The sequence below is a fragment of the Patagioenas fasciata genome, chromosome Z (genome assembly GCF_037038585.1).
Source record: "Patagioenas fasciata isolate bPatFas1 chromosome Z, bPatFas1.hap1, whole genome shotgun sequence".
Lineage (NCBI taxonomy): Eukaryota > Metazoa > Chordata > Aves > Columbiformes > Columbidae > Patagioenas > Patagioenas fasciata.
Window position 1 is genome coordinate 31,945,393 of NC_092560.1, and position 15,438 is coordinate 31,960,830.

The window sequence follows — 15,438 nt, forward strand, 5'->3', positions numbered from 1 at the left end:
ACTTATCAGAAAGGGCCGTTTTCTGGTGAACAAATCATGGTCTCCCCAAGACCTAAGAGTTGGGAAACTAATAGTCAGTTCCTACGATCCTTGAATATCTCAGTCCCAGATGAACACTGGGCATTAACTGCGTCTTGCGCTGGTAGGCAGAGGTAGAACAATTTTTTGTTTCAGAAATTTCCGTGTATGTACCAATTTCTCAAGGAAAAAGAAGATATCTCTCATGCTAGCCTTTGCTCAGTTCTGTTGCAAGGATTTTGAACTGAAGAGGTAGCTTAACTGCCCATGGTAGTTTCTAAAGATTTGGTACTTTCAGTGCTGGGTGATGAGATTACTTGGCTGGTAATTTGCAACATAGCAAAGCTTAGAAAAATTAGTTAATTTTCTTTGGCTCTCAAGTTTTTCCCCCTCTTTCTTCTTCTAGTACATAGAGTCAAAAAACAAAGGAAATCTGAGGGGGCTGTCACTGATGGTCATGGCTAGCATGCAGTGACACTGGTTCTTCAACTCTTCATTGCACAGTTAGACTGGCCACTGAAACACTCAATTTTGGTGTCTGCTGTAATCTGCAACTTTCTTTTAATGTCTCAGAGGACATACACTGGTCTGTTTGTTTTCAGTGATATAGGTGACAGTCATTCAAGGCAAGATGGTTTATACTGCCGTTGATCTCAGCATCAGCCCATAGCGTAGAGCAGCTGAGACCTAGGGTGTTTTGGGTGTATGAATGAGGAGGCAAATACTTCCACTTCAACATCTGCTATAATGTGGGTATTAAATCTTTCCACCAGTTACTAAGACATGTTGGTCTTCTGTATGAACCCTTTAATTTGTAGCAGTGTAAGAGGCTGGGAAATAAAACCAGAGTTCTTCATGGCTTTGTTTTTACTAGTTAGATAAATGGTTTGTTGAACCTGCCTCTGTTGGGTTTGCTGTTAGATGAGAAGGTGCTGTTAATGCCGGCTGCTTTCATGTGGTTGGAGAGCACTATCCACAGGGATGATGTTCTGATCACCTCTCCAGTGCTGAGGACTTCTGAGACCAAGTGAAAGGGTAACTGAAGATCTTGCTGTTGCCATCTTCAACTTCAGTTTGTGTCAGAGCAATGCTGCCTGTTCCCGGTGTGTCTAAATAATGATCCTGTGGAGTGTGATTTTAGACAAGGAACCTGGCTTCTTGTCTCTACTTTTCTCTTGCCGTGGATATTTCATCTGAAACCAGGCTCAGCACATGCTGGAAGCAGGGTAGTAAGTGGCAGAGATGATAATCTGCATTGAATAGACAATGTGTAGCTTGTTATGCTTAAAAGGGAATTATTATGCTTGGGGGTAAAGTTATGGTGAAACATTCCTTTGAGAAAACTAGCATTGAGGGAAAGCACTGTATAACTTGACTGAACCTGTAGTGGAAGCCACCTGGTTTTCATTCTGCTGGGTCAGCAGTATGTTAGATCATAAAGGTTTAATAATTTCTGACATTTCAGTGCATTTATATTAGATTGCAGATGCTAAATTTCTTCTTAAGTGGATTGTCTATCCATTAAGTAAATTATGGGAAAAATATTTTGTCCTACAGCTTAAGAAGAAAATTTTCAGTTTATGGACTGGTGTCAAAGGGTGGCTTTTTAAAAACATTACTGGTAACGTGTAGCCAGAGTATCAGACACAGAACATGAAAAACAGCTTTGAACTTACATTTATGCTGCTGATTCCCACATTGAAAGTCAGCTTAAAATACTGATAAGATTAAATCCTTGCGTTCTCATGTCACAGTATTATAACATATATACCCATAGTTTGCCTGTCTGCTTTTGCTTCCATACTACCTTACAAGTACTTTTCAGTGTTAAGAAAATTGAGTGCTAAGTTTGATGTATTAGTGCCAAACAGTAATATGATTTGATTTGTACAATGATTTGTACTGTGTCAAAATCACATTTAGATGCAACAGGACAAAAAGAACTGTATGGATATGACAAAGTTTAAGCACACAAGTAGTCCCAAGAGCCTTCTCCAACTGGGCATCTGTAACACTTAGGAAGTACAACATTGGTTATGCAAACGTTACTTGACAAAACAATGTTAATTTAAGTCAGGTTTTGAGGGGGGCATCTCAAAGATTTGTGAAGTACTTGCCCATCAACATCTCCTCTTTCAAAGATGCTGAACACATGGCTCACCTGGAAGGATTTTCCCAAGTTTCATTGAGCATATCAGGTTAAGTTATAATTAAAATCAAACACACACACAAAACCTTTCTGAACCCTCTAGGAGCCCACCTTAAATTGTAGCTGTGGCATTTATTGCTTGCATATCGACAGTTGCACTCTGATTAACTGATATTTTTGTCCTTGTATTTGAAAAGGAGCATTAAAAAGTCAATGGTCAGTTGACTTGTGTGCATATTTAAGTTTGTGCATTTCTTTGGGATTTGTGTCCTTCACCCAACAATGTTTTCATATATATAGCTAGAATAAATCAAACCTTTATATTGGAGTAGGTAGTGGCCTTAAAACAATTTCTGACATAGATGATCTGCTTCCAAAATCAAGAAAACCCTCATTTTGATTTTATAAAGAAGAAAGTAATTGGGAACGAAATGCAAGTGCAGTTGTTTACTAAATAAATTGTTATCCCTGTCATTTTTATGTGCTACTAGTATGAAGCAAGTGATAACCAGACATTATTGTCCCAGAAACAGTATTTTGAAATGTAACACAAACCAAATCCTGATTAACTCGCTGCGATCATTACTTCCTGAAGTAAGACTTTTTGAAGCAAAGTTAGTAGGAATTTCTTCTCCATTATAAAAAGCAGTACAATTCTTTGTTGTTGTTGCTGCTGTTGTTGTTAAAAGTAGATATTACAAAATTAGTTGCCATGCACAGAAAAAAAGTCTGATCAGAGATTGAGAAAAATTGCACATGATGGGAAGACATTTCCTAGAAGTATAGTTCATAAATAGATGAGAATGTGTTACAGGCAGAGATATTTGTTTTGCTCTTAAATACAGTGAGGTCTGGTTATCTTTTGTGAACGTTCAAAGGGGAAATGATTTTTCAGCAAGAGGGAAGTCACAGACTGACCCCAACAAAGTTAACCAGAACAGTCTGCTTCACTACACACTTCTGAAATTTTGTCAGCCTCTGGCATAGATGGGTTTTATTTTGCGAACCGGTTCAAAGCATTTTTTTTGTCAGCTGCAGATTACTTTTTTTCCCTGCGTATTAATCAAACTGCAGACTAGCTCTTTCAGGCTTAGACACCCTTAAGTAGTGTATCATGCTATGCTAGTTAACAGCTGTTAGCATGGACATTTTTATTGAATTCATGTGTAACATGATATGAGTACATTTTAGCCCCTGAAGGTAGTGGGGGGAAGCCTTGTTTTCATCTAAAAGAAGTCACTGTACAGATAAAAACAGCATCTGAAGAATATTGTTTGAGGTAGACAGCAACAAAGTCTGTCTAAAAATGTTGTTGCGTAAATAGTGTTTTATTGAATTTTCAAGCTAACAATTTTCTGAACAGCTTGAGGAAGGGGGGGATTTGTTTTTACAAAAGTTTTTTGTTTAATTGCAGCCTGCAGAAATCAGCCCTCGAGGCAAATTGTCTATATGGAAAGTTTATAACGTGAGAGTCATTCAGGGATTTGCTTGATCTGTGCAGGATATAGGCGCAGAGATGGCCTGGCCCTATAAATCCTTTCTCCTGTGCTTTCTTATCTGCAATTAATGAGGAAATTCTGTATGAAGGGAACTATTCACTATTGAACTCTAGGGTGGGTTTTTCCCTTTCTTTCGTAAGAGAGGGGTAAGAAGGAATTCAGTTTGACTTCAGAAAATCTTGTAAAACTGTAAATGAAAAGACACTGCATGTTTTGGAGGGGGGATGTAAGTACCTTCTCCCAGATAAATATGGGAGAAAGATATTGTGCCATAGAAACGTGAAACTTTTCTATGTAATTTTCAACGGTCAAATCACTTTCATTCTGTTTTTGGCCTTGTTTGTCTTGCATTTCAGCCAGCGTTTTCCAGCGCACAGTAGTGATTTTTTTTTCCCTTTCGCCCCTGTTTTTGCTCAGTGTAAACAATTCCTTGCTGTGGTTACACAGACAAATATAGCAGAGAACCCTTCTCTGGGAGAAGAGTCTCCCCATGCATTTCTTAACCATTTTTGGGAAGAATCGATCTATCTGTGCACGCGAAGAGAGGGAGGCAGGAGCTGTAAATTGAAGTGACATCATATATATTACTCCCATTGATCCGCTTTTAGACGAGAACCAGGATAAAAGGAAATGGCATCAGGGAGGAAGTATGCTCATTTAGGCGCAGATCCCAGTGTGATAATGGAGTAATAATAGAAATCACGCCACTGTCAATCGGTTGCTGCATTAGTCTGAGGCACATTTCCCCTCCGAGGAGGCTTTCAATGACTTCATTCAAGTGAAGGCAGGAGCAAATTCAGCATACCAGCTGTACGACTTTAGTGATTTGTGTGCTGGCTTAGGGGTGCAGCGCGGGCGCTAGTTCTGTGGATGCTCCTGTAGATAGATCTGTGTCACATTTCATGGCTGTGAAAGGTCAGTAGTCAAATGTTTCAGTGGCATTTTTTCTCGTATAAAGGGTGAATCTGGCATTTATTGCGTTTGTAAATGTAGGAATTGATAGATACGCTCCTTCGTGTGGGTGGTCTTCTGAGATATGGGGTCGGTGACCTCTGTAGCTGCCATACCAGATCTTTGTTTTCTTTCTGCTTTCTACAGGTTAGGGGTAGGATTCAGAAAACTCATAGTTTTGTTCCATGATTGTTTGTAGAAAGCTTTTCAAAGCTACTAATGTCTTTTAACACAGTATAATGACTTAAGTGTCTTGTGTAATAATATGAAGAAAATACATATGCTTTTTCTTAGTTCCCAGTTAATCAGTATACGTTGAATCTCAGCCTCTGTAAGCTGTTTTGGAGTTATTCTGAGTTATATTTTCAATTTGATTACTTTTTCTTGAATTCTTTCATCTTGCCTTTTTCAAATACAAACCTACTTTTCATACTCTCCATCATTTGCACTTTGTTTTAGAGGTAACAGCCTAATTATTCAAATTTTAAAACCACCACATCAGGTAACACAGGGGAGGCAGGGGACAGTGGCTATTTAGTGGCAGGACAAAGTGAACTCCTCGAAAAGGCTGAAAAGTTGCAGGAGGGTTTTTATAGTCTTGGGTAAGATAAAGTATACAGTGCTGGGATACAGATTTATAGTGGGCTTCATGTTTAATTAGATGGGACATGACAGAAAACCTCTTGAGTGCTTGATGGCAACAAATTAATTTATTCCCTCTATGTAGTTCCCAGTACTCACAACTGGGGGAGGAGGAAGCCTGGGAAAAGCAGTATGATTTCCATGTGACAGGCACAGGTTGGGACAGGAGCTGTCTACTTTAAATAGAAATAGATGCTGTTGCAGCAATTGTTGCTGTAACGAAAACTATGTCTTGATGCTCGCCACATTTCCTGATTGAAGTGAGCTACATCAATAATTGCATATATTTGAGCATTGTGATTGAGCATGGTCCAATACTTCAGAGAGATTATGTATGAACCTTTTTTGTTTTCTTTTTTTAACAGGAAGACTGAAATTTTGTGTGTGGAGTGTTAGGGTTGTTTACTTAATGTTTTCGACGGGGCAATGCACATTGACACAGTGCTGCATTTTGCTGTAACTGTGTTGTGTGGGGTTTTATGTATGTTAGATATTCAATATGCATTCACAGAATATGAATTTTTGTAAAGGAAAATGACTTCACAGTACTTGAAAATAAATCTACTTTTTGTTTTCTCCAGCATTTACATTTTGGTAGCACTTAAAAGCAAGGGCCCTTTTGTATTAAGCATAAGGCAAACAAATGGAAAATCCACAGCGTGTACCCCAAACAATTCTCATGATGTGAAAGATGAGAAGTAACAGGTGGATTGGACAAATAAGGATGGTGGTGGGGAAAAAGAAAAATAATGGAGTATGGGGTTTTTGACTGAAAATTCAACTGAAATTTTATGCAGTTTATTTGTAACTGTTAAAAAGCTGCTTTGGTGATAGCGTTATTCACATTGCTGTGTTCGGGGAAAAAAAACCCTGAATGAATTTTGTAGTAGTCTGTGTCGTGAAACTTTGACGGAGCTTTCTGCCTCTTTGCTTAGGATAGGTTTCTCTCTTAGACAGAATCGCGTTTCTTAAAAGGGTTAGAAATGAAAGGGAATGTTTGTCCTGTTACTTTGTGTTGGAAGTAGCAGGAGAACAAAACAGAATCGCTCCACCCACTGGTGCCCCTTTGGTTTGGGGTCTGTCAGCATTCCTTCTGCGGGTGCCAGGGTTTGCTGCCTCCTACCTTAGACTGCAATTAAATTGTGAGTTGGTAATGAAAAGTCTCATCTCAGGCAGCTGGAACATGGGAAAATGACGGAAACCATGGTCTCAGATTTTTTTTTTCTCTGCTGTCTCAAATCTAAACTGATAAGCGTTTAACCTGTCATTTTAGAATACTCTTCAACCATAATGCAGCACTAGGCAGAGGTAAATTAAGGGCATGGCTGCTACTCTGCTGATGTGCTTTTGTTTGCTTTAATAAGATTCTGAAATGTTGTCTTAAACAGTAGCTTTCTGTGGGTGAATCTGTATAGCAATTATACTGGAGATGTATTATAAAATAATAACTCTCAGCTGTTCTGTAACCTGTGTATTCAAGCAGCTGTTTTACAGTTTCTACAATTTAAGTATTGCTCTGTAGTTAGCAGAGAAAGCTTTCTGAATCAGAAGTTACCTCTCTGTGCGTGGCATTCTGCAACATTTCAGATTTTATTAGTGTTCAGAATGAATTCAGTTTCCAAGCAGAGGCACTTCCCAGAAGCCTTCCCTGTTTTATTTTTCAGAGTTAGACTCCACGATAAACATTCAAGCTGATGCTTTAGTAGTTGTCCTGGAACTGAAATATTCAATAATTTCAAATGTCTGACTATTTTTAACAACTTCATTTTGTTGGCAGGCTTTGGTGTCACTTAGAAAATGTTCTAGTAAGAGCCAGTAAGATGTGAGGGTTTTTTCAGTCTCAAAGAGTACAACTTTAGTAATAAAAAATTGGAAAGGAATCAAAATGCAAGGAAACCAAAGCATCAAAATCCTAGAGATCCCTGTTCCTCTTTACTCTGATTTAGGTATTAATGCTAAATTTTATCAGACTAATAGGGAAGAAAATGGCACGTTGCTTAGTTGGTTGTTAGCAGCAATATTTCACAGATTAAGACTTACCGAAAGATCCCTGATATCTTCATGGGCTTGCTGTCAGAGATCAGGGGTCCAGACTTGTTCAGTGTACATCAACAGCCCTGACTGTGGGGTATGTTGCTGGAAGAGGCATCTCCTATAGCTGACTTTGTTTTTTACCTGTTAACACATCAACTCAGCAAATGGGAACACAGACAGCAGGGCGGGACCAGAGAATTGCCAAATGTGATAAAAACAGAACTAGTGTTAAAGTAACAGGATTTTTTTTTTCCATTAATCTATTTGGAGAACAATAGTAGTGAGCAATGCTGGTATATTTTTGTGTGCAAAAGTTTAAATTCACATTCTTCCTCCCTTCCCCCTTTCTTGGTGCCCTGCAATGATGAAAGCTTTGGGGCATATAACAAACTTCTAACTGATAACCCTGAACCCTTGATTTCCAGTAGATATTTCCTGGCAGCTGGTGTAATTTCTCTCTGAGCTCTGCTTGAATAATTTATTTGTTCATCCAGTAAGCCTATTAAACAGAGCACTTAAGCATTTGTTACATCAGACTTCTTATGCTTTTTCTCTTTAGGTTACATTAGGTTCCCATTGAAAATGACTACTGACTACTAAATATATATACATGTACAGACAGATCTATGCTGTGTGTGCGACAAACTTAATATTAATGCGTCTTTACGATGTAATGATGGATGGGTTGCAACTCATTACTCTAGAATATGCCTCAAAATGTGTCACTGCAACACTTATTTTATGGATGACTTACTTGTGGTGTGTTTCTTTGTTCACTCTAAGAATGTCAGGCAATTGCTAATATAACAAAAAAAATGCCACTCTTAAAAATTATACACTTATATGTCTGTTTGATTCCTGAAATTATGCACTGTATATTGTTCTCTTTTTTATTCCTTCCAAGCTCAAACAAAATGGAATTACTTAGACTATGTATTCTGTAAAAGTCTTACTAAATAAGCTATGATTGTGTTTCAATAAGGTGTGCATGGTTAAGATCTGATATAACTATACTAATGAAAACCATGGAAAATGAGCCTTCATTGGGCCCCAGCACAGAGTCTTTCAGAACACAGAAACGTAAACCCTGAGGTTTCTCAGAAACCAGCTAAAAGTTCATGTGGTATTTCAAGCACGTGCTGAAAGTACACAGGTTATCACAATATTGTCCTCTGAATTTTTAACCATTTAATTGCTCAGTCTGTGGAGATCTGCTCACACATGGCATTTATTTTCCTCTTAGCTTCTCCCTGACCAGCTGGTCTTACTTCTGGAGTCTCTCTTGGAGGAGAAGACATTGTGTCCTAGAATACTGCAGTGCTTAGAGAAAACATACCAGCTCCGGGAACAAGACGCTGAGGTAATTAACTTTAAAAACGTCACCCTAACATAGGCCGTTGCATTGTTGACTAGGAGTGATAGTGTTCTGCTAGGATCCAGGCTCACTCAAGTTCTTTTTCCTGTGTCTAAATCTGAAATTGGATGTTCTTAACTCCAGTATTGTAGCATCTTCAGATGCCTTAATTACTCAGTATTTCTGTGTGTTTTGCGTAGGTCCAGGTGTGTTTGTATACTGTGGTAGCAGGAGACCGTGCAGCCAAGATGTCAGAAATGTTGTATGTGCACCTTGGGCAGCACATTCGCTCAGGTGTTAAATTTCTCACTCTGTCGTGGTGACTGTGTATTAGAGCCCAGTTCATTTCTGTTGTGTGTATTGTCTCCAAACGCAGTTGTCTGTTGTGGTCTAAAATTATTCTTCCCCGTGGTCAGCCCTTATTGTTCCTCCTTCAATGCTCCAAAGTCTCACTCAATATTTAGAAAAGTTTGCTTTCCGGAGATACTACAGTATGTTCTGGCTTTGGGCATGAGTTTAAGGGGGAATCAGTTCTTTGCAGCTGCTTCTAGTAGCTGCCAGGGATATTAAAAGTCCACAAGGAAAACACTGTTTTACATGATATTGTAAATGCGCCTTCCCCATTACAGGCACAAACGCGTTAATGCCTTTGATGGGCAAACCAGTAAATCCTTATCACCACACACAGAGCTTGCTGTTTTGTAGAGTTCTGTGGATTTCTCAAGGTGGGAGAGCTGTGACAATTAAGGCAGTGGAAGTTGTGGCTGAAACCAACCTTGCAATGAGCTTTTGCTCTGAGTACATAGTATCTGGGACGGGGAGGTAAGGAAGGTGGAATCAGTCATGAAAATAAAGGATGTGTAGATTTATATATAAACAAGGGTTAGTCATGAAGTAGCGTGTGATCAAACTAATGTGCGATGAGGGAGCAGGGTATATTTAACATGACATATGACTCTTGCTTAATTAAAAACTAATGTGAAGGCTGTGGAAAGTCAGTGTGTATGACTTACCCTGTTATAATTGGAACTTTATGGCAATAATTGAAATTGAAGCAGAGTGCAAAATCTCTCTTGTTACTCTTATACTGAAGTTGCTGGGTGGATGCTTATGAACACTTGGGAATCAAAACACTAAGGTAAAGATCAATAGAACAGAGGTCTGGCTTTTTCTCAGAAGAAAATGGACATCACTTCAACTGTTGCCACTTACTGCCCCTTTTTAGTTTTTTGTTGACACAGGTTTCCACATGCCAGATTAATTAGTACTTGAACCAACATTTCTATTTATAGGTATTAGAATATATTTTAATCGCATCAGAATACCAGTGAAATGTCAGGCGTTCTATAATGGGGAGAGGAATTAATAGGGAGATAAAGCAGTAGCTGTAGTGTTGCTGCTTCTTGCCTGTGAATTGTAAGCACCAGTCCACAAGCTTTGGTTTCTCAGTCTTTTTCTTCCTTTGCACTTTCATGCTTTCTTTTTGACTTGTGGTGTCATATAAAAGGACACAGATGATCTGTCATAATTTTTTCTTAAAATAAAATTTGAATTAAAATTACAGCTTCAGTGAAAGAAGGATAATCTCCATTTTATTTTACAAGGTGAAACTGAGGGATTGGCAGATGTTGAGAAGTAAAACTAAGATAACATTACCATTAGCGTTTTACCAGTCAACAGACGCCAGACACCTACAGTGCTTTAAAGGGAACGTCAGTTTACGCACCCTTACATACCTGAGGGAAGGGCTTTTCATGCCTCTTTCTCCAATATGTTCAAGGGCTTTTCATGCCTGTTTCTCCAATATGTTCACAGGGGATTTTTCTTTTGACCCAGGGACAATGAACCACAGTCCAGGCCTATAGCTGTGCTATTCTTGTGTAGCTTTAGTTTGTGAAGACATTAATCACTTACAGTGATCCTGTTGTGTTACTGGAGTTCAAATGTTCTGAGTAACTTAATGTCAGAAAAATACAAGCATAAGAAATTACAGGCAGGACAGTAAAAAACCTGTCAATGTCAGAGGTTTTATTCAGGGATTTTTGTTGAGTAAGGTTATCAAGTGTGTTCCATCCAGCAGCAGAGAGTTAAGAAATAAGAACTTGTGGTTTTTTTTTTTTTGTTTTTGACTAGTAGTATTTAAATTCACATAGGGATGAGGAATGGTATGGCCAGTAGTATATGGGAGTGGCACACAAAGAAGTTTGTTTTTTTGTATTTTAAACACAGTTGGGCCATAAAAGTCATACATAAAATGTTATCTACACACTCGGGAGCTGGAAGGCTTTCTCTGTTTGTGTTGTAGGTAGCTAAAAGGCTGCCTTACAGCAGATGGAATATAAAGAACAGTGTGTATATGTGCTGCTGAGTACTCTTTTGAGGGCAAGAATATTCCACACTTAGTAGTACTTACATGGAAAAAGTAAAGGATTTCAATAATCTCACTTCATCAGACACATGTCTTCAGAGGAGTAAAGGGGACAGTTGCCTGGTGGATTTTACTGTTGGGATGAAATCAGTGGAGAACCACCTCTCTCTCTGTCTCTGCCCATTTTAAAGGACCTGGATGTTTGGTGCAGACACTTCAGTACTGTAGCATGCTGGCACACACTGAAGTGTGCGCTGGGAAAGTACTGAGAAAAAGCTGCCCAAAGATTGCTTGAGCTTGGTTAACTGGAAATGGGGTACATGTGCATTTGGCTTGAGTTACTTTACAGTTCACTCATCAAGAACTCTTTATAACACAGTTTACTAACTCAAATTTCACAAATGCTGTGAGTGAGCTCATTATTAGGAGTCATCCTACACAAGTACATCATGGGAAGTCGTGGTTTGTGTTTCTTAAAGCTTTTTTATAGTTTCTGAAGCATCTTTATTTTCACTTGAAGTCAGCATGGTGGTTGTTGTAAAACCCCATGGACCTGGTGGGATCTGTACTTGCCCATGGCGATGTGCCTGTCTGTCCTCACTCAGTGAAGATTGCTAACAGCACTGTTTGGTACTCCTGACCGCTCGCTACCATATGCACGTCCCACCTTTCTAAGGTAAGAGCAGACTTAATTCAGAAAGCAGAGGAGGGTTTGCAGCAGGTTATCTGTCTTGTTTTGATTCCTTCACAGCAGCCAGGAGAGGAGAGAGCTGCAAGTCAGCCTTTGCCTGGAATTTAAATGTTGATCTCTCTCCAAAGAGATCACAAGCTGTGTCCATCCTGGGATCTCCTCAGCAATTCAGTGTAGTTCCTGTCCTCTCTCAAATGTGGTCTCACCACAGATATGTAGCTTCAAAAGAGGGTAGGAGATGAGAGGTAGCCTCTCTCTTCTAAGACAGACATTGATTTGAATGCTTCAGCTTAAAAAAAAAATCAGAGGTTAGGTAACTTACTTGTGATTCATAATGCATAACACGTCTCTGATAGGAACCTTGGAGCCACAGAGCCAGAAGTGAGATACTGATGACTTAATTACATTTCAAACTGGTCTGCCCTCAGTCTGGGATGCTATTATACAAGAAGCTTTTAGAGGATCTGCCTAACTGCAGAATTTTTGACTCCTTCCTATTTTTTTTCAGTTCAGTTATATACCAGATTGTTATTCCATTTTCCATTTTCTGTTCAAACCTTGGAACATCTGAGGAGGCACAAAAGTACAAGTTTGTTTTCTAGAGGTTAAATTCACAATGAAAACTATTTGAATTAAGCATATTGAATATATGTTTAAAGAAAGTTTTGAGAGCAATTAAGATTTCAAAGTTTAAAGCCATTTTTCCATCACCTCTCAGTTCTTTGAGCACATCGTGGCTCAGACCTCATCAGACAAGTGGGAGGCAATTGCACAGAAGAATGTGTGCTCCGTTTCCCCTTCCTGTTCCCTGTTTTCTTGGCTGTGCTGCCTCCTGCTGCATAATAGGGTAGCTCCTAGGCTACATCTCCATGATATGCCGCATGTCCTGTGTCCAAAAGGAGCATCATAGAAGCTGGCTGCAGTTTGAAGATAACACAGTCCAGCTGGAAGTTCAGCTGCCTAAGGAGAACTGGGATATGCTGTAAAGCAGCTGCAGTTGCCATCAGACAGTGCAGTAGGATAATAGAATTGAAGGTGAATCTGAGGTTGGTTTTGTTTTGTTTCTTTCTGAGGTGACTGGTTTATGCTGATATTTAGTTTATTCAGTGTCTTGCATCTGGCAGAATGTGGAGGATTGGTCCATGTGGAAAGTTTCTGGTTGCTAGTATTTATGTCCATTTAACCTTGATGACACTTCTTTCAATATGACTATGCAAGCTTACCTTGTTCGAGCATGGGCTGTTGAGGACTTTCATTTTAAAAAAATTGGAATCAGTGAGTTACAAATACCTAAAGACAACACTGGGAGCTCTGGACCAACACTCAGTGAATCTCTTAACTAGAGGAACCATGTGATTATTTCTGTTATTTCTGTTCTGACATCTTCATTTGCTCAGGGATAGGCCTGAAACATGTCTGTATACAAGGTCACAGGACAGCTGAGTAGCCTGCAGAGCAAAGGTAATGGGGAAAAGATCGCTAAGACCATAAGAGAAGGGCAGTGGGTGTATGTGACACTTTCAGTCCTGTTTGACACTTGACAAAATTTCTGGTTACTGAGTTATCCAAGACCTGGTGATAAAAAATACTGAATGCAGATGAAGCAGAAAGATTTATGGTGTATTTCCCCAGACTTTTGACTGTAGAACTAGTCTTTCTTTCTTTCATACTGCAGACACCACTTTTTAAATAAAATATCTTGCCTGCACAGCATATGGAAAGTTGTTTTGTTAGTTTTCCTTGTCTCAGCAAGTTGGCTCAAATGCTCTCCACTTACATAATGCTTTCCCTGTATTCAGGTTCATAATGTGGTATATTTCAGGGAGAGAAGAGAGACTATAACTGTTTCTGCAGAAAATGTGAGTAAAATGAGTTAAGATCATGGTATCGTCAGTCATGTGGGTGGCATAAAGCCATTCTCGCACAACTACTTCATTGTGCATGAGGTCTGCCTATGAGACTGAGGCTATAAAGTGATGGCATCTTATTTCACTGACAGAAACCCAACCATGCTAATACAAGCCGTATAAGGTGCTTGGCATCCTGAAAGTGGTGAGAATTGTGTTTAGGACAAAATGGCTTTGATTCATTGATCTTTCCTAGCCCCTGAAAAGCTGGCAGACGTGGAGGTACAAATGAATTGCAGTGTGGCATCTGTCGTGCCGCTCCCTACCCGATGCATGGAGCTGAGCACATTCTTGGCGGCGTCCAGCTGCGCTGCAGGTTGCAGCTGGGCTTTGTCGGGAGGCGCCCTGGTGGAACAGAACTCTGCAGAGCACGCTGTAAAACTGGGCAGGAAAAGGGAACGATGCGGGAAAGGTCACTCCATGCTCGCGGGCAGACACCATGCTTTCCTTTCAGATAATCCTCCCTTGGGGCGGGGGCTCAGGAGCAGTCTCCAGCTTTTGAGTAAGATTAGCAGTGTGTTGCAAATACCTCCACGGGCTTGCCAGTACTTCTTGACTGGGCCGTGGAGCAACAGATGGGCACATTTCAGATGGCGGCGTTGCAATTAAACAGGAAGATACACAATTCTTTTCCTTAACCTGTGTCATTGTTTCTATGAGCCACTAATTCAGTAAATGAAAAAGGTAACAGCTTGAGCTGGTGACCATGTTACAAGACATTACTATCTTCAGAAGATAAGTGAATACAATGACTTTTTGTTTCTGGAAAAGTGAAAGTAATTTCTGTACTTATATTTAAAGATACAGCTTATTATTCAATTTCAACTTAAGTCAGGAGGGGATGCATTACATTGAAAGGTTTTTTTTTTCCGTTTGAATTGCAATTAGCAATCCAGTATTAAGGAAATGGGAACTTAGAAAAAGCTCTGTAGAGCAGTCAGCCTGCATGCCAGATTTGTTTCTGAAATAAATCAAGATTTGAAGTTTGTATATCCAATGATTATTGAGGTGATATGTTCATTAAATGAAAAAGAAAAGAAATGTGAGTTTTTACAAAGTGAAATCTCTATATTGTTATCAGATGCTTTTAACACTCATCCTGACAGAAATACTAATTTTTATTTCCCTACTCTTCTCCTGGTACTTCCCCTGGCAAATAATGGCAAATAATATCTCACTGTCATAGAAAATCTTTCCCATTTTCGCTAGTAGAGGGCTAATTTCAGAGTATGACAGACTGTCCCAGTCTCCTACAAAGAAAATGCTTTGATGGACGCAGCAGCCACTTATCAGAAGATCCTCTGTGATGCTGATATGTTTTGGGTCTTCACTCCCTTTTGTGTTCTTACTTGTCTGGCATCTAAATGCAGTTTGCAGCTCTTGGGCACAGATGGTATTGGTACTACTGCTGGTAAAGATAGTTTTTCAGAAGCATGCATTCGCAGGAGCTGGGTTTTTTCCCAATGAAAATAACTTTGAAAAGGGTAGCTTCTGGGAATATGACACTTACTTCCCAAAGACGAGGCCCAAAATTAAGTATGAGGCTAAGAAAATTGGAACAGGATGAGGGAAAATTGCTTCCAGTAACAGTAGTGGGAGTCATCGCCTGGGACTGACTCTGGCTCACATGTCCATTGTAACTGAGCCGATGTGTTGGGATGAATTTGTAGGACTGACCTAAGGATAAGCTTAAGTAGCTGTAATTTGGGTTTGTTTTGCTGCTACATGCAAAGTATGGGGGCCTTTCCAGCCACTTGAGAAGAACAGAAAATCCCTCCATCAGCACGAGATTTATGGAGCACTGGAAATAGCTTTGCACCAGTCA

At 39.5% G+C, this 15,438-nt stretch overlaps 1 protein-coding gene across 14 annotated transcripts in view; it reads left to right on the forward strand.

Moving 5' to 3' along the window:
* The window catches only part of AOPEP (aminopeptidase O (putative)), a 189,705-nt gene that overhangs the window by 155,933 nt on the left and 18,334 nt on the right, over positions 1 to 15,438 (forward strand). For 12 of the 14 annotated variants that reach the window (XR_011736625.1, XR_011736627.1, XR_011736626.1 and 9 more), the window contains one exon: positions 8,537 to 8,653. The exons of 1 other annotated variant lie outside the window; for it this stretch is intronic. Coding sequence is in view for 8 of the 13 variants with exons in the window: in XM_071802515.1 (XP_071658616.1) it covers positions 8,537 to 8,653 (117 nt within the window). In the remaining 5 variants the exon portion in view is untranslated. Of the gene's footprint in view, positions 1 to 8,536; positions 8,654 to 11,535; positions 11,692 to 15,438 lie in introns of all 14 variants that reach the window. One more of the 14 variants, XR_011736629.1, reaches the window with a different exon arrangement.